Here is a 22,807-nt window from a genome sequence, read left to right as displayed (position 1 = left end):
CCAAATGGCGCAGCAGTTTCACCTATCAGATCGAAAAATTGGGAAGGAATTCCCTGACAATTCCAAAAATTTCAATCATTTGATTTTATCTGACATTTCCCTGACTATTTTAGGCGATTTACATTTTCCTTGACAATTCTGGGTTTTCCATGTTTTCCAGCTGCGTGGCAACCCTGTAAAGACTTTTCCTACAGTCTGAAGCATTACAGTGTGGAGGTTAATCCACCATTGGTCCAGCGAAGACTGATCGCAAATGAGATGCCTGCTCAAAGGCCACACAGGAAGGCCAAAATCACCCGAGATATGGCAAAGAAAAAGACTTAGTGGTCTCAAAAACATCTCTTGAACACATTCAGCCCATTGAATCCTTTTCTTTGCCATATCTGGGGTGATTTTGGCCTTCCTGCGTGGCCTTTGAGCAGGCATCCCATTGGCGTTGAGTCTTCGTTGGACCAATGATGGATTCACCTCCACACCGTACTGCTTCAGACTGTTAGCAAGTTCTTTACCAGTTGCTCTTCTGTTGTCCTTCACCAACCGAATGAGTTTTCTTTCCATCCTTGGATACCTTCTGCATTTTCTGCCACATTTTCCCAGCCTCTTTATGACAACTAATATATTTCCTTTGAGAGAAACACTGATTCTGCTGACAGTTTTTTTGGAAATAGTGAAACGGTATTTCAGTCTAGCATAGGCATAATCAATGCTTTCTTGCGTGGTGAGAGGTTAGGCAGCTTACCCATTTCACAAAATTCATCAAAATCGATGTTCGAAGGGAAAAACACTTAAACTGTTCCATGAAACAAGTGGGCAAAACAAAATCACTCATGAACTTATTATTTTGGTGGTCCCTGTGCAAAAATACACGAAAATATACTTCACGCCATTCACAGCTGTAGAAAATGTTTTGGAAACAACAGCAGAACATAAAGGTGGCTGTTATCAGATAAGACTATACTTCCAGGAAGGGGAAACCCAAGAAACACGGGAAATTTTTTGCAGGGAAATAATGCATATAGTTCTCTCTTTTACTACTCTCTACATACATAATTAGGCTTTTAGGAAGAATCTAAAGGTTATTTTTTAACCGGAATAATCGATTTTCCTGTTTTTCGCTCCTGGAGTCTAATAATTTTCACACCTCTGTATAACCAAGTTCATAAAAATTACCTACCGCCTCGTTTTAGTATTCTTATGTTAACAAAAATGTATGGGTGTAGATTCTTTGTTCTTAATCATCCCCTAATTTATTCAAAACTTTTAACTGTCCATGGTTGAACTGAAACCCCTTTAAAAGTTTTAGGTGAAGAATGAAAGTAGTATTCAATTAAATTATTCTTGAATGTTTATCAATTATAGAGAGACATTTCTTGTAAAAACAAGACTAAGCAAAACTCTTGAAATTAGTTAACACTTCCCATACGTTTTGGTGAATAGCAAAATTTAATCAGCTCTGAGAACTCTCAACTGTTAAATGTAGGTTTTTTTATCTGTTATTTTTTGTGTTTGTCTTCGTCAGCAAAGGTATGAAAACTATGACAATAATTTAAAGTCGAGTCAATTTGTTTGTTTGACTGATGAATCTCAGATTTACCCTCAAAGCTCTCAAGCTATAAAATTCATTTTCCGCCTAAGGAGAAAAAGTAGATGCTTTTGACCTGAAGGCAAATGCTAGTAATGATTCATTACCCGTTTCATTTCATTTTAAAACAATGTAAGTCATGTTTCAGATACTATACAAACCAATCATCTAAACTATGCTGAGAAACTTAATTACTTTTCAAATAGCGTTTTAGAAAATTGCAATCTATAGGGACTTAAGAAATTGCAGCAGAATGATCAATTTCATTAGATGGAATGTTCAAAGTCATATTTGTTAAAATAGTTGAAATAAATAAATAAAGAATAACAAAAAAGCAATTCTTTCATGGCAAGCATAGTCTAAGAAATTGCTAGTTAATTTATATTTAGATACCTATCATGAATTTGAAAGTAAGCTACTTTTTAAGTGTCAGGAACAACCAACATCAAAGCGACTTTTGGCAGAGATAGCTTTTTTGATAAGACAGTGCCATATTAAATTAGATAACCAGAGCTTCAAGTTATAGTAGGATGCACAAGAGCAAATTTTGCAAAATAGATTTTATTTGTTAACAAAAAGTGCTTGCTAGATGTTTGTGCAATGGTTGGGTAAATGTTTGTTTCAATTTAACTTAAAAGTCATGTTAAAAAAATATGTTTTCCAATTAAGGACTTTTTTCTTACTTTCAAAACCAACATCATTTAATTTTTTCTTATTAAATACTCATTTTCATGATTTATTTGTTAAAAACAGAAACTAATGTAAAATGTGTCACATGCGAGTTTCTGCCAGATTATAAAACTTATGCATTCCAAGGAAAGTTATCAAAATCTTTTTCCCTGAGCATTCATGTTGAAACAGCTCAGACCTATATGAGTGTGAATCAGTTTATAAATAGGAAGAGATGTATTGATTGAAGTTAATTCACTGCAGGATATTTTATCAAACACTGCTGATGGGTGGACTTTGCTCAACAAGGATGATGCAAGTAAGAAAACACCAGAACGTGAGTCAAGCCCCCCTGTGGAGAAAATTCAGGAAGCTAAAGCTGAAAGACAGGATGAAAACCACTCCGATGGTATGTTATTATTTGAATCTTTGATTATAAGCCTTCAAGTGATGATTAGTTATTCTTTCTAGCATCAAATTGTCCCATTCTTTAAGTATAGCAAATATAGCTAACCACCATTCCCCCAAAGTCCTTAAAAAAAAGAGGGCAAATCTGAGAATTGTTCATAACAAAAATAATGAATTCTTTTGCTTCTTTTTTTTTCTGTAACAATCTCAGTAATGCCTTTAATTATGTGGGAATCCTTGCAGTGGATCCAGAAATTTTTGTGAAGGGGTCAAGTTTCAGTGGCCAACGTTATACCTCCTACTTAAAAAAGTACCATTTAAGCAGGAGACGGTACAACCCCTCATATGCTACAGAGACCCCCTCCCAATTAAGATCACAACTCTTTCAAGCAAGTTACACCTCCTCCCCGACATTTGACAATGGGGCAGCTGTGCCTTGGTCATATTGCCTCAAATTTTCATCAAAAGTCATATTTATTTTGCCACTCGAATTGGTCACGTCACCATAAGCTTTAAATATATGAGATATTACAGCTATAAAATAGTTGGAAAAAGCAAACACAACGCACGCATGACATGTGAATTGAGATGGAACAGTGGTCTGAAAAAACGTTAAGCTAATTAGAGATGATTAGTTTTGTTTTTTGAAAATGAACAAAACACTCAAAACAGCTATAGCTCTATAAACAAACTTAGTCAGTCCTTTAAATTATGACGTGCTGAGATCAAACACCTTACGTAACCAAGCATAGAAAAAAAAGGTAAAATTGATTTTACATACTACTTTATCGGGTTTGAAAAATTGAAGTTTATTATAAATTTCTTGTAACAGAGGGGGGTCAGTTGACCCTTTGACATGCATACTATGATGCTTTGTCAGCAATTCAGGGTACAGCAAAACCTGTCTACAACGATACTGCTGCGACCTAAAAAAAGTATTGTTACAGACAGGTTATCGTTATAGACAGTTTGATTATTAATGCTGACATTTTGCTTTGGGACCACGGAAAATAGCGTGATATACAGGCTTATTGTTATAAACAGAATTGTCATACACAGGTTCCACTGTATGTAGTTGCAATTTTGATTTCACATCTTTAGGAACTGGAAATCAGCTTCATAATTGGATCCTTCGAGAAAAGTATGTTTTATTGATACTTTATGTCTAAAATACCTTGCGTTTAAAACTTTTTATATGTTCTCAGGTTAAATATTTACTCAGTTAGATGCACAACTGATCTACTCTTTCAAAACTTTATTTAAAATGGATGCATTTCTCAAGGTTGTGCTTTATGACATATTTTTCCCCTCCCTCAAAAAAACTGTAGCCTCTGGATGATGTAAAAGTTTTGTATTTGCTTGCAATTCTTCTTTAGCTTCATCTATAGAGTGGTAATTTGTAGCTTTAGACCTTAGTTTGGTTTTCATAAAATCTTAGAAGGCTTCCAAGCTCCATCCAAATTTGCTGCAAAGGAAATCAGTTAACTTTACTGTGATTCTTCCAAAACACCTTTTCCTCGAAAAGTTGAGTAAATCACTAAAAAAAAAAAAAACTTCTCATCCTAACATAAGGGTTCTTATAGCTCAGCGGGTGCAAGACTTTAAAAAAAAAAAAAAACATTTTTAGTTCTTTTAGGGATGTAAAATAAGAAATAACAATGTATAGTTGCACAAAAATTGCAGATATGATTGCAGTAGTCTGAAATTTTTTCGCAATTATACGTTATTTCTTATTTTACTTTTCGAGCACGAAAGTATTTGTTCAACTTCCTAGTACTGCCATGCTAAGCCCTTAATTTGTATCTGCAATTTTTAACAAAATTGAGTTATTGTCTTTGTGACATATTTTACCCAAATGTAGTGTTTTGTAAGTATTTGTGAATGGGAAGGGTATTTTTAATTTTTTTTTTTTTGAAAATGTTTTATCACAATTGAATGTATGGAGGCATAAAACTTTAAAAAGCTATGTCTCGTTTTTTAGCTCTGCTGCAGAATGCAAATATCACTTTAGCGCTTAGCACAGCAGGGATGTTTATTTTTCAATGGACTATAAAGGAAAAGCCATTGAATTGTAAAAAAAAATAATAATAACAAGGGAGAGATGTGCTGTTGTGTGTGTGCCTACTATGCACAGCAGCCAAGTCCCTACCTTGTGACATCAGAGGTTGAAAAAAGAAATGGCCCCTTATAAATGGTCATTCAATATAATATCATTAAACAGAGCACCAACTGTATGTAACTACATAAATTCAATTCAAAGCTCGTAATTTCTGCAAATATTATTGTATTGTATGAGAAATACACTATCAATCTTATTACAAACCAATAATCTTGAGAAAAATTCCTTTTTTAAATTATGTAGTGCAGACACCCATTTCTGTAAACTGAGTTTACCTAATTCATAGCTAGTAAAATATGTAAAATTTGAATTCTTGCTCTGCAAAACTTTCTCTTGATCCATACTGAAATTCAAGTACTTTTTAAAAAGCTTTTCAATAAGCAATGCATCATAATAATAATCCTTTGTTTTTGTTACTTCCCCTCACATAACCATCTTCACTACTAGGGCTCGACCGATGGCATTTTTTGGGCCGATGCCGATTGTTGGTCGATTGTTCAAAGCTGGCCAATGGCCGATTGTTTTTCTCCAAATAGCCGATGGCCGATGCCGTTGGCAAAAAAAAAAAAAAAAAATCTAACAGAAATAAATTGCGAAGATCGTCAGGAATTTTAAGGATCATTTATTCATTTCACTTTACTTCCTTTCTACGAATAGGGAATTGTAATCACAAAAAAAAAATCAGATTTCGACCTAAATTTCTATTTTACGATCACCCAATTTAAACTTTGCAAGTTTTTTCGGCACATGTGTACCTGTATATGTACTTAAGAACATATAGATGACCATAATATCCATTTTGAACAAATCCTCAATTAATTTTCGCAAATTCTCTTGTGATGTCTTCATGCGCATAAATTTGTGTCTCTCAAAAACATTATGAAATAGTAAGTTGAAAACTCATACGTACATTGTATGATTTAAAAGTTCGAGGACAAGCTGTTTAAAACCTTACCCTGAATAGTTCACATTACCGAAGCACATCTATCTACAAAATGGTCACCTTGAACGACTATGCACTTCTGCCAATGTTCGTATAGCTTTTAGAAGCACTCCTGGCAGCCATTTTTCACAACCTCCTGTAATTCCTCTTGTGCTGCTTTAAGTTCATCGTGGGGAAGAAGGCGACTTTCATGTTGAGGATTCACGGTTCGATTGGTCAATACTATGATATGACTAACAAATAACATAACGTTTCGTCGGACTTAGCTCCGTCTGACTTTTACCTGTTCCCAGCAAAAAAAAAAAACATTTGCATGGACGCCGCTTTCTTCCGTCAGAAGAAGATAAAGCTGCATTATAGAAGGCTCATCGAAAAATGGCTTCCAGGAGTGTTTCCAAAAGTTATATGAACACTGGCAGAAGTACATAGTCCCTCAAGGTAACCCTTTGAAGGTGGATGTGCTTCGGTAATGTGGACTATTCTGGGTAAGGTTTTATACAGCTAGTCCCCGAGCTTTTGGATCGTACTACGTACAAGCTTTATAGGGTGTAGCTATGCTTCTCCTTTTTTTGACTGCTGTATGATGAAAGAGAAAGAAAACAACAGCCAAAAAAAAAAAAAAAGATAACCAATTGATTTTTTTTTTAAATTGAAAACACAACTAAGATTTCAGTTATAACGTAATAATGTATGAATTTAGGTACACTATACATAGCTAAAAAATTTAAATTATATTGTTTAATCATTCAAAAAAATTAAGAATAAAAATATGAAATCATCAACAAATTACGCAATTAAAGTTTAAAGATTGCACGTAGACATATTTTAGTCATCAAATTAAACAAAAACGGTAACAGATAAATTGCAATATTAAATCATAAAAGGAATATTTTTATACTTATATAAAATTTATGAATAGAAAAGTTTGCAATTTTTCATAAAAACTATAACAGTGACACAGCTTTTTTGCTGAAAAAAAAATAGTCATGGAAAAAACGAGGTTCTTAATACACAGCTACAGTAATACAGTAAACAAACTCGATATTTACACAAGTTAATAATAACTGAATACATGTGCTACTTGATCTGATGTTTGCACACATAATATTGAACAATTTGATTGTTTAATCTTTTATGAAGCCCTATAAAAAGGTTCTAATTAAATTTTTCAATTCAACAATAATTTTCTGAAATTTAAAAAATTGCATAATAGAAAATCCTTGAAACTTTTCGATAACATATTATTAAAAATATGATGAAAACAAAAATAATTTATTTAATGATTTCATAAAAAATACATAAAAATAGTTACAATAAAAAAAAATCGATCGCTATAAATTATGCAAAAAAGATAGCGCATTACGAAATATAGGTGAAACAAGTATGAGAAATACAACGCAAAATGACATTTCTTGAGCAAAATAAATAATCGCTAAATATTTAAGAAATGCTTGAAACTGCAAGGGAGAGGGGGGGAGTCACCCTCTGATTTTGGAGTAACTCGCAACATTAAACGTCGGCCCTACACACAAAACTTCGAGCACATTTTGTTAGTACAGAACCGCTACTACCAACGCGTCGGAAGGGTTTCTGAGCTTACCACACTTCCGAAGGAAAAATTCAGAAGTGTCTTTGATTACCAAAATATGTCACTATTCAAAACATCTTTAATCAAATTCTTAACATTAATGTTCGACGTTTTTCCTAAACAATAGAAAAAGTTTGAAAAAAAAATTCTAATTTTATGAATGGTGTTAGTTTTAAACAACTCGGAAGTACAACTAGAGTTTAATTTCAGAAATGGAAGGGAGGGGGGGGGGTACACAAGTGTTCTTGTAAGTACAAAAATAATCGTAAAAAATAGAGTTCAAAATAATCATAAACATTGAGCAGAAAACCCTTTTAAAACTTGCATTCGAGTTTGTTTTGACGTGCAGTGGCGGATAGCGAATGTTGCAATTGCGGGAGAGGCCCCTTAACTATAGGGGCACCGTAGGAGTTAGAAAAATGCTTATGATAAATTTTTGCGACTTCCTTGATGGAGAAATAGGGCTCCAAAACGTATTTCGAAGGGCCCCAAACATGTAACTCCACCGAAGTGATACAGAAAGGACTTCATTACTGTGATTCATATTACAAATATCGAAAACTTAAAAATTACCATCGGTTTAACGAGAATCTGACACAAAAACGGTTTCACCATCTCACATTTGTTTCCAAGTTGGTCTCCAATCCAGCAATATATCACCAAATGATTGCCTAGTCTGAGAGGCTATATTAGTTTTGCATTGAAATAAGTAATTAATAGCAACAAAAAAATGAGTAAATAGGCTTTTTAGAACATCCGATCAAAAACAAAAAAGGAAGTGCACAACTGGAACGTACACACACCCCCATGCGAAATTTTAACCATCTACAGCTTACCATTTTTGAGTTATGACTTATGAGAGATACATACGTACATCCAGCCGCAAAAAAAAAAAAAAAAATAAATAAATAAATAAAAAAATCCCGCAATGATTAACTTATTTGGTACCTGAATGCAGTATTAAAAACTCTTTCAGGGGTGACTAAAATAGAAATTCATACTGAAATTTAAATAAACAATTTTATTATGAAAACAATAACTCCCTTTACTTTGTATTAAAAGTAAAACAGCAAAGGTCCTTTTTTTCGAAAACATCGGCCAATTCCGTCGGCTTTTTGATGTTTTTTAAGGCCGATGGGCCGATGTTTCCTACAAGTTAGCATCGGCCGCCGATGCCGATTGCTAAATTGTTGAACCATCGGCGCCGATGCATCGGTCGAGTCCTGTTCACTACTTCAACGAAATATTCAGTTTTTGAAGCATTGTTTTTTTTTTTTTTTGTCAAATAGCTCCTAGTGAATGAAGTAGCGATATGCTTTTAAGTGCTTGAATCCTTATTATGATCACACCACACAGATACAAAACGAATTTCAAAGAAAATCTTACACAAGAAATTTTACAGGTTCAGGATTTACTCAGGCAGTTACTGACCTTGTTCAAATTTAAATATGCATTATTATCAATGGAGAGTGCTAGAGGCATGTGGGTCAAAGTGAAATAGTTCAGATACTTATTATTTTCACAATGAATAAACTGGAAACTTGTTTTGAAAATTACAGTACATTACAAAAGAATGGTTTTCGTAATAACACTTACATTGAAAAATTCTTTTTCATTTTTTGGCAGTAAATTTTCACCTTCAAAAAAAGTGGGAAATTTTCACTTTGCCTAACGTATGGGACAGTGAGGAAAAAAAATAATAATGAAATATTTTTGTATTAGTATTGACCAAAACTTGTTTTTAGCTGTTTATTATGGGAAATTAGTTTAACAATATAAATATTGGTGTTTGAAAATTAAAACATAAAATTTCAAATAGATTGTACAAAGAAAAAAAAAAAGTTGAGAAAATTAACGTTTTTTTAGCTGTTTATTTCTGAAAAGTGATGTTGCATTTTTTTTTTTTTGTTTAAATACTATGTAATCATTTTTCATAAAAATGAGAAAATTCACTTTTAATAGTTTTGTTACAAACATCAGTATGCTTGTTACCAAAAATAAAATTTGTTAATTTTTTTTTTGTTTTCAATTTTTTTTTTAGATCCAAAGATTGCCAATGCATTATTGAAAATGCATGCCATGGGTTTCACCAATGAGGGTGGCTGGCTGGAAAGACTTCTCATCACAAAGCAGGGAAACATCAATGAGGCTCTGGATGCTTTATATCCCAACACTCAGCGCCACTAAGAATACAGACTGTTTGGTGGAGGTGTTGTAATAAATGTATATCAAAATTTGTGTAGAATTATGTATCTTAACCTGAAATTTATTCATAGTTGTTCGCTTTGTGCACTGTTTCGTTGAATTACTTTCGATATGAATTTCTGATATATTGTGTTTTTTAAAATTTACTTCTAATATATATATATATTGATTGCTTTGATCAATGTGTAGTCTTTCATGTATTTCAAATAAAATTTCTGTAAATTGTCTGACATAAGTTTCATTCTGTTATGTTTTATTATTATTTTATTTTTTACAAGCCTCGGTAGGCTACGCTTACCACTAAGGGGCAATTTAGCGATCGCCACTGGCAAAGGCAAGTTTAGCTTTTGCAGGGGGTAATTTCCGAAAAGGGGAGGAGGCATATGTGTCATTTTTGAGTATAAAAGGGAGTCAGGGGCAAAATTTTCAAAATGTGAGTCTTCAAAATGCAACTATAAGTTAGCTTTGGTCGATTAAAGGGAGATGGGCTCCCCCCTGTGGATCCATGTCTGAGTACAGGGCAACTAAATGGAACAAAATAGGAATTAAAAAATCAGTCACCACCTCAAAATATAAGTTAATCACTTCTTTTTACTAATAATAAAGCTGAAAGTCTGTCTGTCAGGATTTCTGTGACCCGCATAGCGCCTAGACCGTTTGGCCGATTTTCATGAAATTTGGCACAACGTTAGTTTTTAGCAGGGGGATGTGCACCTCGAAGCGATTTTTTGAAAATTCGATGTTATTCTATTTCTATTCCAATTTCAAGAACAAAATTATCATAAGATGGACGAGTAAATTACAAAATTATCATAACGTGGAACCATAGCATGGGCACAAGCCAGAAAATGACGAGAAAATCCACCATACATTATTTGTAAGTATACATTCGAACCAAAAGACCTTTTAATTTTCTATTACGGGCAAAGCCGTGCGGATACCACTAGCCAGCTTTAGGCTTCAAGTAATTGTTAAAATCTCTATCTGAAACCAAGAAGCAGTTCATAAGCTAATTTATCTAAAACAATTTCTTACAGTATATATATATATAATTAATGTATTTAGCATTATTAACTTCAATATATACAGGGTATCTCAAAAGTTTTTAATTTAAAAAATTCATAAAACAGCAACAAATTGTCATATGAATATGCGGTTCACACAAGAATACTTCACAGATTCACAAATTTTTTTATGACATCCTAGAAACAAAACCCCTTTCAAATTGTACTTAAACAGGGTCCCCACGGTCTTTAAAAGTCCTTAGAAACTCCTTATTTTTCCTTTTCAAAAATAAGGGCCCTTAAAAGTACTTAGTTTTTGCTCAAGGTCCTTAAAACCCTTTGAAAGTCCTTATTTTTCACTACTGCTGTCAACTTTTTAAATAGGGACACTTTCTAAAGAAAAAATGTCTATAATCGTTCGAGAACGAGGTTGTGTAAACGTAATTGCAGGTAGTTTTTGAAGTTTGGAGATTTAAGAGGAATGGTTTAAGAGTCCTTAGAAATGTTTGAACCCTTGGAATGTTTTGAAAGATACTGAAGTCGAAAAAAAAGTTTAGGCTGTCTTTAGTGACGTAAAAATATTGGAGAGAGGTCCTTTTTTGTTGAAAAAATTACAAAACTGGAGTCTTGAAAATGCTGAAGTATTAAAAGCTATGTTTTAGGCTATCTTTGGGTGAATTAGGGAGAGGGGATTCTGAGGCTCTCTCCTGAAAAACTTTTGCAACTGAAGTCTTAAAACTTTTAGGCTGTTTTTTCTCTTGAGTAATACCAAGGTAAAAGGCAGAGGAGTTCTTTGTAGAAAAAATTAAAATCAGGAGCCTTAAGACTCAACTCTTGGCCATCTTTCATGAGTATAGAGGAGGGTTTCCGGGCTTGCCCCTCCTCCGACAAATTTTGAAGCTGGATTAAAACCTCTCAGCTGTCTTTAGGTCTAAGCTATCTTTCTATAACTTACAAGAAAGGGTATTTGGAGGAGGTCTCACAAATTTTTTTCGAATTTGTACTTTTAAAATTTTGGATGGTCTTTGGTAGTGTAAAAATAGGGCGGTTCAGTAATAATTTAAACTGAATCATTAAAAATGCAAATTTAAGCCATCTTCTGGTGAATTTATCACAAGGGTTTAGGGGGCTCTCTTTCAAAAAATTTTTGAAGCTAGTATATTTAGAACTCTGCACCAAGCTATCTTTGGTGATTCAAGGATGAGGAAAGTTTTAGGCTCTCGTCCGAAAAATTTGAAGTCTTAAAACTTTTAGGTTGTGTCTTTGGTTATGTAAATATAGGAGGACTTAGAAGAAATTCTGAAACTGGAGTTTTAAAAATGCAAATTTAGGCCTTTGATAAATGTAGGGGTAGGTGTTTGGTGATTCTCTTCCAGCCTCCGGAAATGTTTCAGAATTTATGATTTATCAGCCCAATTTTAAGCTGCTGTCTTTTGTTGTTAAATTAGGGATTGGTGAGATTCTCCCCGAAAAATTTCCAAAGCTGACCTATATGTAAAGAACACTACTTTAGGAAATTTTTAAGTGACTTATAGGGGGAGAATTAGGAGCCACTCTGCCAAAAATAGTTTTAGTATTGAAGTTTTAAAACTTTTAGGCTGTGTTTGGTGGGATAAAAATAAGGCTCTCCTTTGAAAGTTTTTGAAACTGGAGTGGCAAAAATGCAAATTTAGACATTTTTTTTGTGAAGTTTGGAGAACTCTCCCTCAAAAATTGTTCGTAGCTGAAGTTTTAAAAACACTAATTTAGGCCATCTTAGATGATTTAAGACTAAGGGGATTCAGGCGCTATTCTGTAATTTTTTTGAAATGGAAATCTTGAAAGCCCAACTTAAAACTATCTTTTGTGAAGTTCAAGGAAGGGGAACAGTGGGAGATGTTCTTTAAAAGTTTTTAAAAACTGAAGTCTAAAAAACAGGCTCTCTTTGGAGACGTAGGGAGAGTAGTAAACTAATTTTAAATGGAAAAAACATTCGTTTTGTTACTGAAGTTTTTGCATTCTTATGAAATAATGTTTCCTAACAAATCAGCAGTCTCAATGCATTTTGAGTTATTTTTGCTCATTTTGCATAGAAAAAATTAGTGCGTGAAATAGTATTATTGGCTAGGTGCATTCAAGTAACAAGGAGGAGTAGAAGTGAAGGAGTAGAGTAGAAGTAAGGTGAGTTTATGAAAATGAAAAATTGGCTATAAGAGAAATCGGACCAATTTAGTTGGACAGGGAGAAATCAGGGAACATGATTTTGTTCCTCCTGTCGTCACCTCGTGTATATGAAGGGCTAAAATTCAATTTCTTCAGTATGCCAATATTGTAAAAGTTTGTGCTTGGAGTGCTGTGCTTATCTTAAAATTTAAACTAATTGTTAACAAGCAATTCTTTTTAATATAAGATTATGAAACTTCTCTGGGCAGGAATTTCCTGTCCGGACTATTTTCAAGGAAGGGATTTGAGAAAGTTCTGTATGGTGTCATCCTTGGAGACATGATATGACAGAATTTTAGCCCTTGAATAAATGATTCGAGATAGTGATTTATTAACTTCTGTGTATATATTTAATCATACTAAAAACTAAACTATTAAAATAAGTACTATTAAATTAGTTCTCCTTCTCATAGACATCCATTTAAGAATGTTTTTTTGGAAAAAATTAAGAATTGAGCCTTTTTTTTTTTACATCAACTATTTTTAGTCTGACTTTGCAATGTTAAAAGTGTTATTTTTCTGCGGAAAAATGCTCAAAAACTAAGGCATATTTGTATGATATATATATATGGATTTAATAATAAATAAGTTGATGAGTAGTTGATATTTTGAGGTCCTTAATTTATTTTTAAAAGGTCCTTAAAAAGTCCTTACTTTTTGTTTTAATAAAGGAGTGGGAACCCTGTTAAAGGTGGCTGTGTAGCATCATAGTAAGAAAAACAAACGTAATGTGAAGTGTCTTATCAAGTTATTAAACAGAATGCAATACCTTTCATTAGTAGAGTTCAGAGTGTGCACCAAAACGTCAAACCACATTGAAAAACTCATTCCATGTTCTAGCTAGCATGAACTGCCAACACAGTTAAGCTTACTTGGATAATTCACATTTTCAGATTTTCAATGCTAGCAATGCTACACAATTGACACAAACAAACATATGAAAAGAATCGTGAACCTCATATTCAGCCAACAATTTGTTGCTTTTTTATGAATTTTTAAAATTTGTCAAGGACTTCACGGTCGCCCTGTATTTTTCAACGGTCACTGTAAACTGCTTTTAAGTGTACATTGTTGCTTGAACAAAGCTTTACAAAGTTGCTTGAATTTAAAGGTTCGAGAAAAAATACTTTAAAAAGACACTCACTACAGCGCTCATGTGCGGGTAACTGGTGAGAGTTTCAGATAAAAGACTCAAATATTTTGTACTAAATAATTAGAAAAGCCAAAAAGAACTTTAAAGAATTATTTTCAATTAATTAAGAATTTTAATGCCAATTTTTACATGAAAAATTATTCACAAAACACAGATGTACATGCTCATACTAGGGTTTCCAATCCTGATCCCGAATTATCCTGCATGATATTCAGCAGGATCAATCCCGCAGAATTGAAAGCAAAATTCCCAACCCCGCAAAGTTTCCATGCAAACTTGTTCCAATTTTTGCCTCTCACAAAACAAATTTTTTCACAAACATCATTTGAGGTAGTGAGACGCAAAGGGATCTAAGTGACAAAATTAAAAATTTTGAGATAATGGTAGCAGAACCTCTTCTCTGTTTTAGTGCAAGAGATGGTACTAGTAGCTCTAGTGGGTGCTGCTATCCTGCATGATTTAGGGGAGGGGGGATCAATGAAAGCCTATATCAGTAAAATACCGCCCATTTGCCAGGACTAAAGCAGAAATACATGAAATACATCGCCAGCTCAGTTATTTCCAGCCGAGGACTGCAGTTTCGTGCTTATTAGCACTCATCAGCCCGGCATAGGAAAGTGACTGAGCTGGAGATGGAAAACCTCTTAAGGAAGCCAAGAGTGCGAAACAAACTGGTAGCTAATATAGAATTAGGGCAGACCAGACGAATGACCGAAGCAATGGTTCGGTTCAACTCGAAGATTGAAGGCAAGGCATGGTATATTCAGCAGGAAATGACTGAGCTGGCGGCGTATTTCATGTGCAATGAAAGCCTATCTAGGATTTGAACTTTTAACACTATTTAATCGAAGCTTAAAAAATCCACTTACCCCCTTTGGCTTTTCCTTGCCTCATTTGAAGTTTGAATCACCTTCCTCGTATTTCTGCAAGGAGAGCAAGAGAAACTTTGTATCTCATATGATGAATTTACCATTTAAAAACGAAATAAAATAAAGTATATTATTCTGAGAATGAGTTGGTAATCTCATTCGAAGGTTTTCGTTTTCATACGTTCAGCAATTCAGAAGTTGCGTAAAAATTATAAACGTTTTTGAAAACCATCAATAAAATTTGAAACCCAGAAAATTAGAAAAAAATTGAGAAAGTGTATCTAACTTTCTTAGATATATGTTTTCATTGATGAATGATTTTATACAAAAGCAATCATCATTTGGGAGAATAATAACTATGGGGGAGGGAGGCGGGCACCATTTTTTGAATACACTATTTTGCCCTATATTTCACAGCAATAGTAATAGTAATAACATTAACACCTGGGATTTCTAGTTCAAAAATAATATGCAAATATGCTTTCGATCAAATCTAAGACTTCATTTTGTTGAAAATTTTAGTTTTTTCATTCCCCAATTAAGAAACGGTCTGCAGATCCGGACACGAGTCTTACTATCTAACGGCACGACCTTGAAGGTCACAGATCTTGATGAAATTCTGGATTTAGGTCAGTTCGCACTAGATATGAAGCCAGTTAAAGCGGTTTGACTGCATAGGCCCTAGTTCGGATGCAACGGGGGTCCAAAGTAGGGGTGCGACATCGATGTCGATGTTTTGGAAATATTGATGTTTTTGTTAAAACATCGATGTTTTACTTTAGATGTTTTTGGAACATCGATTTTTTTTTTTGGCTTCAATGTTTTTTCGATGTTGATGTTTCTGTATTTTATTTATAATAAAATTTCATCCGATTATTTAGCTAGGTAATTAAGTTTACTTATGAAATTGCACAGAAAACTCATTTATTTGCACACATTTTATAAGATCAATTTTTTTTGTGTGGAGTATGATTTTTGGGAAGATCACCACAAGATGGTAAGAGATATTGCACGTTTCCCATGAGAAGGCACTTGACTCCGCCTTCGTCACGTGGTATCGATGATTCTATTTCGCTTTTTTCGGCAGAAGGCATATTCGGATCATAGCATTTTGTCTCAAAAGCAGCAGCTTTTAAAATGTAAGAATAACGAAAGTAGCAACAAACAAGTGAAGCAAGTGATGTAAAGGACACTTAAGACTTTATTGCAGATTAAAATGCACGCCCAAGTTAAGGCTGTCTGGTTGTCTCATTTACAAGCATAGGGATACGTTTACCGATCACCCCCACGTAAAATGGAGCTCTGCGTTCAAGAAAGTGGGGCGAAGTGCCTTCTCGTGGAAAACAGACAATACCTGGAGTGTGAAAAAGAGGTCAAAGCTATTGGAAGAACTCGACACAGGTATTCTGGTGCCAGAACTTGCTGTCCATTTCAAGGCTCTAGTTCTAAAACTAAAGGAAAATCCTATACATTACTAAGGTGAAATTTATAGCTTGAAAAATTCAGAATGGTAATAGTTGCGTTAAAGTGTTTGACAGTGATGATGGCTACTTCTGTTCTATCGGAAACTTTTTTTCTCTGACTGGTGAGATAGTCAGCGAAAAGAGAAATCATTTCGGGGGGGGGGGGGGTTACAAAGTAAACAAACTTCTCAGTATCTTCAATGTATTCTTCGGGTACGTATTCTTTTGCATTACTTAAAATAACACACACACACACACACATATATATATACAGGGTGGTTATAATTAAAGTTACCCTGTTTAGATCCCCCTAGTGACCGTTCTACACATCGGATTTCGATGAAACTTGGAATATAGATTATATAGACCATGGGGAGTAGTATTATGCAATAAAAAAAATAGTTCAAAAATCTACCACCAGGGTAGAAAAGGGCGCATGAATCAAATAAGAAGGAGACTGTGTCACAAAATCGATTTTATTTACAAAATTTGTTCAATGTGCATTCCATCTGCGTCAATCACGTGTTCAAAACGTGTTATAGCGTGAGCCACAGTTGCACGAAGGGTTTCCCTATCAATAGCATGAATATGGCGCCTTATACTGTCCTTTAATTCAGGCACCGTCTGTATACTTCCACCATAGACCCGATCTTTCATGAAGCCCCACAACCAAAAGCCACACGGATTTAGGTCCGGCTATAGCGGGGGCCAAGCTGTAGGAAAATGCCTAGAAATTGTCCTGTCATCACCGAAATGCATACGAAGCAGTGCCTTTACTGGACGAGCAATGTGAGGGGGTGCACCATCTAGCATAAAGACACTCGAGTCCAAACACGCTCGTTGTTGCATAGCAGGAATGACTTGCTGCTCAAGAAGTGTGCAATATCGGGAACCTGTGACGAACACCTTTTACGATCTCTAAGATATAGGGACCGAGGATGAAATCACCGTTGAAACCATATCATACGCTAATGTAATCGGGATGCAGTAACAGTTCATACACAACATTGTTGTTGCCGTTTGTTTTACGTGTGTAGAGCGTCCCCTATCGTCGATTTTTGAACTATTTTTTGTTGCATAATCCTGCTCCCCATGGTCAATATAATATATATTCCAAGTTTCATCGAAATCCGATGCGTAGAACTGTCACTAGAGGTATCTAAACAAGGTAACTTTAATTACAACCACCCTGTATATATAGGAGGGCAAATCAAAAAATCTTTGCGCCTAGTTTTCTTTTAAGCCAAAATATGGCTGGGAATACAAAACGAATATGTACATTCCCAGCAGTGACAGTCCCTTTAACCGTACCAGCCGTATTTGCTTTTTGTTCGGAAGAGCGGAGCGACGTCCGCAGCTTATGAGCAGCGAAGTGTAATTCGTTTTCCATGGAGCAAAAGAGACAAACGCCTCTTGTGTTTCTTCAAGTGAGCCTCGAAGAGAGACACTTTTTCCCGTATGTGGGGAGCATTTCCCTGCGAATTGCTATTTGCATTTGTCCCTTTCTCCATAGAAAACGAATAACATTTTGCTGCTCATAAGCTGTAGACGTCTAAAGAACGACCGTCATCTTAAATGACTGATAGCAGCTCCGCTCTTCCGAGCAAAAAGCAGATACGGCTGGTACGGTTAAAGGAACTGTACATGCTGGGAATGTGCCTGTTCGTTTTGTATTTCCAGCCATAATTTGGCTTTAAAAAATAGGCGCAAAGACTTTTTGATTTGCCCCCGTATGTATATGTATTTATTTATTTATTTATTTATTGTTGACTGTACTTGGAAATTTCTAAAATAATACCTAAATAATTTAACGAATTGACGCAATGCCAAAAGAATTCACTGATCCATGAAGAAACATTTGTTAGAGATTATCATATATGTGAAGTCTGTAGTGTAGTATATTCAAAAATGTATGTTATATATTGATAAAGAGATTTATGTTTTAGAACATCGATGTTTTTAGGTCGATGTATTAATGCCAACGATGTCACACCTCAAGTCCAAAGTTAAAATAGTTTGAGTACATAGGCTTTAGTTCGACTGCAAGGAGGGTCTAACTTTGTTGGTTTGGCCCCGGAACTGAAATAGCGTTTTATTTGAAATTTTGGCAAAATATTTGCTTTCCTAACATTTGTCGCGTCTCTTGTTGGTACAGCGTCGGGGAGGTGGAATTTATTCTACACTGTGAACGCATTCACTTGGGTGATACTGCCATGCAATATCAATAAAAGTGTAAAAATAAGTTAATTTCAAAGGAAAAACCATTGCATTCTGGAGTTAAACTAGAAACTTTAGACATCCATTACGGCCGAACTAAGACCTATGCAGTCAAACTTAAACCCAGAGTTTCGTTCATATCCGTGACCCTCAAGGTCGTGCCGTTTGGTAGTCAGACCCCCCCCCCCCAGCCCCTGTTTGTGCCTGAATATTACTTATAACCCCCTCATCAGGGCCTGATTATCAGGGCCGTATCCAGAGGGGGGGGGCCTGACGGGCCCGGCCCCCCCCCCGAAACCCGAAATGTTTTGTACCGTAAAACAGAAGAAGGTTTTTTTTTTTTTTAAATTCCTAATGTCAGAAAAGGAGAATAACGAAGTTTTTTTTATTCTTAATTTTGCTACTATTCAAGATTTATAATATTTTGAAGAAATACAGAAAAAGCAATTCTATTTCTCATTAGCCGCAAGGCACACTTGAAATTTAGACCTTTAATTAGGACTTCCTGCTCTCTTTCCCAATTCAATTCAGGGCAGTCCAGGGTCAAGGCAGGCCCTTTGTCAGTTTTGGTAAAGTCTGGTTCGGCAGACTTTTCAAGTCTGCCGAACTGACTTCTGTGCACTTCCTCCTCCAGGGGCGTGCACAGAAATATTGGGACTGTTACAAATACCTTTTTTGGCCTCCCTCCATATTGTTTACCTATATTTTGAACCCTAGGTTTAAAGATATTGGGCCCCATTTAAGCTCGGGCCCGGACTAACAGGTGTCCCTTCTCCCCTCTGTACACGACCCTGCTCTCCTCCCCCTAAAACTCTTATAAAACTTACACTGTACTGATTTCGAGCCGGGGACTCCCCAAAGGCTGGGCCCCTAGTTTCCAATTAGGCGAGTATCTTGTTACCAAGATGTGCCAAATTCAGCTCCTTGATACATCCTGCGTAAAAAATGCAAAAATCACTATTCTCGTGTTTTTGTAGCATAATTTTCAAGATCATTTTTGTGACTGATATGTTTCATGTCTTGCATTTATTTAATGCCGAATTCAGTATCATGGAAGTTCTTTTGTTATTGCTTGTTTTTTTTTTTTTTTTTTTTTTAATTTTTTTTCTTACTTCTACGGCATACTGTTAATACCTTAAGTATGAGAAAAAAAATAACACTTACTCTACTCTTTTTCATTTTCTGCACTACTTGTGATTGAAAAAAAAAGTTTGTTTCGAGAAATATTTCGTTGCATTTATTAACTTAAAACGGGTGTGTCTTACAAACTTATAAGAGCTTCAAATAATTTCAACTTTCGAGAGTCTTTGAAAATTATTTAAGTTTTTGAAATTCCTTGAAAAGTTCTTCAATTTTGTATCTCATCAAGAAAATAAAGTATGAATTGTCCAAATGACCAGAATATTACCCTTCCGTTCTTATTTTCTGCATGTCTTTTTAAACTATTTTGTACAATTTTCATACTATAGGGCAGTTAATGAAAAAAGTGGGGGTAGGGGGAGTGATCAAAAACAAACTTCACTAAAAGTCGATATGAGCAGATGACGGGGTGCTTCTCTTTTCTCCTCTCTCGTTTTTCCTCTCTGTCCATTAATTTCCATGATTTGTTGAGCAAGCAATTTTTATTTTGTTTGATCTTGATTGGAAAAAGAATGTATAACTTAAAAAAAACTTTGTTTGCCTTTTTTTTCATATTTTCGTTGTTTCAATTACCTAATATAAAGCCTCAAAATACAGATTTTTTTTTTTTTCAAAAATTTCTCGGGGGGAGAAACCGCCGGACCCCCTGAAATTATGGATGTTCTACATCCGACTTAAAGGGACACCCTCGTGTTATCTTTACCACTACAAGGTGAATAAGAAAAATAATAAGAAATTAAAATAAAATAACAACAGTCCAAACAGTGGAATCGTTAAAAATCGAAACAAAAAGTCTTCTATGTTAACATTTTTATGCGTTTGGTGTGTCTATATATACTATATGGTGTGTGTGTGTTTTGGGCAATGTGCTAATCCGGTCCCCTCCCGAAAAAAATTTCTGGATACGGCCTTGCTGATTACTGAATAGGAGGCCGGCTATACCGTGGCCTAGAAACCCCAAATGGCCAAAATTGTAAAGTTTGAATGTAGAGCTCCAAAAAATTATTGGGCCTTGGACCCACTACAATCTTTAATCGGGCCTTACCCTTCCTTCATTCTGAATTGTATGGTCCTAAGTTAATAATGAACCCCCCAAAACCAGGATCCGCATTTGCTTCGTCAATGGGGTTGTTTCCTTTAGTCAAAAGTACGACTTTTAGTCACTGAAATTGATAGAATAATAATTTTAAAAAAACATAGAGCGAGGAAAAACTTTCATTTTATCCAAAGTTTAATTTTTTAAAAAATATCCGATTTTGGGAATAAGGCGTAGTCTTTATGGCGTCACAAGTGATGTATTTTGGTGCGTTACTCCACTAGCACCATGAATGCTTTTGCTTGCTGTCTACAACTTTTCCACGATATGATAATTAAGAAGTAAATTAAATATTGCGCTTTACGCTTGCTATCAACCATACCGTTGCCAGTACAAGCGAGTAAGGGAGCTAATTAAATATTGCACTCTGCGCTAATGGCATCAGTGATTGGCATTTTATCACTTGTGATGTCATGTGCAGAAGAGTAGAACATGAAATTGAATCTGCGCACAATTAAAATAATTGTTAGAAATAAAAAATAGTAAATGTTGTCAAATTATTTGAAGAATGGTTAAATCCTATGTTTTTAAGTATTACCTCTGTTAAGTTTACCTCTGTGTTAAGTATTAAGTACCTCTTTCAAGTAAAAAATAAAAATAAATAAATAAATTTCGGAAACAACCCAATTCAGAATATAAATAAAAATCAAGATCTGCAAAGTATATTGTTTTAAGGCTTATTCCAAAAAAAAAAAAAAAAGCAATTTATATATTTTTTTCTTCCAAGAGGACCTTCTCATAAGCTGTGATCAGTGTCGCCTTTGAGTTATACAGAAAGAGGGAAAAAAAGCAACTGCCCCAGGTGAGGATCGAACTCACAACCTCGGCATAACTCACGAAGTACTGTCGTATAAGTACCGCGCGCTAACCAATTGCGCCACTGGGGCCTTGCGAATCCAAAAGTGCATTGTGTGAAGTTTTATCTCTTTTGAGCAGCAACTGTTTAACTTTTAGAAGCAATCGTGATATGGCAAACATAACTGTCACGGACTTTTCCTTTTTATTAGTTGCTTTGATTGAGTTTCGTTTAGCTGGTTCTGGTTAATTTGTTACGTTTTCCGCTAAGCTGATATTTAGCAACCGACTGGGCGCTATTTTCTTATGGTTTTATCAGGTAAAAATGTTTTTATTTTTACATTTGAAAAAGTTATTTTTCAATTATTTAATTTATTTTTCCACTTTCATATTCTTTTTCAGCCGTTATAATCATTGGTTTTGGTCAGAAATGACATAAAAATGATAAAGATGCCTTTATTCACTCAGCAACAAAAAATAGCAATGGTCACGTGACCTTTTAATTCCATCTGGGACGTCACAATTAAAGAATCACGTGACTTTCTGATGTCATATGAATTTATCCAATCGCAATTATGGGTTTCATGAGTTGAGTTTAGGGGGAAACATTTTTAGAAGTTGGCAACCTTGTGTCCACCATTCTGTTTCTTATTTTACTGTCATGCACGATTTTAAAATTCCAGTTCCTTTTTTAACCCCCAACGCAACAAGGGTTCAGGTTAAAATGTTTGACTTGTGCACCTACATGTCAGTCTGTGGCATCGTAGCTCCTAAACGGCTGAACCGACTTTACTAATTCTTTTCTTTTCTTTTCTTTTCTTTTTTGTCCGAAAGGTGTCTTAGAGACCTCCTTCACACGAGGCAACTTAGTTGAATAAAATTTCGAACGAGCGTGGTGGATTTTAGGAATTGTAACCAGGGCTGCGGAGTCGGAAAGAAAATGGCCGACTCCGACCCCGACTCCGACTCCTGGATTTTGAAACGCCCGACTCCGACTCCGAATTTTTTTTAATTTTTTTAATTGTATTTTTTCAACTCCTTCCCTCCATTCAAGGGAAGGGGGGAAAACCTCTTAACACAGATTGAAATATTAATTCCTTTTTATGAAAATTTCGCATTTTGTGTTTTATTGTAAACCCAAGACGCCATACAACGTTAGAAATTCAATTTAAAAATCAAACTTTCCAATAGTTACGAGTTAAAAAGTGAGATGACTTAAAAATCCCTTTTAAAAATTTTAAAAAGGATTATCTGTAATTTTCCCCCCTTTAATGTTTAACAAATAGATATTGATCAAATCGTGTGCTTTCAATTTTTGAAAGCTGTAACTTGAGAGAAAAAAAAAACCTTTTTT

General features: G+C 34.8%; 1 protein-coding gene and 1 non-coding gene across 2 annotated transcripts in view; one reads left to right on the top strand and one right to left on the bottom strand.

Moving 5' to 3' along the window:
* The window catches only part of LOC129220268 (sequestosome-1-like), a 31,780-nt gene extending 22,039 nt beyond the window's left edge, over positions 1-9,741 (top strand). Inside the window, exons 7-8 of the mRNA XM_054854651.1 lie at positions 2,516-2,660; positions 9,351-9,741. Coding sequence (XP_054710626.1) covers positions 2,516-2,660; positions 9,351-9,496 — 291 coding nt within the window. The 3' untranslated portion in view covers positions 9,497-9,741. The remainder of the gene's footprint in view (positions 1-2,515; positions 2,661-9,350) is intronic.
* Positions 9,742-21,452: 11,711 nt separating this feature from the next.
* Trnai-uau (transfer RNA isoleucine (anticodon UAU)) lies at positions 21,453-21,545 on the bottom strand. The gene is given in 2 exon segments: positions 21,453-21,488; positions 21,508-21,545. It is a non-coding gene; the product is annotated as a tRNA-Ile (tRNA).
* Positions 21,546-22,807: the final 1,262 nt, after the last annotated feature.

This window comes from Uloborus diversus, chromosome 4 (genome assembly GCF_026930045.1).
Source record: "Uloborus diversus isolate 005 chromosome 4, Udiv.v.3.1, whole genome shotgun sequence".
Lineage (NCBI taxonomy): Eukaryota > Metazoa > Arthropoda > Arachnida > Araneae > Uloboridae > Uloborus > Uloborus diversus.
The sequence above is the reverse complement of the archived record's forward strand: the minus strand, read 5'-3'. Positions and strand labels throughout refer to the sequence as shown.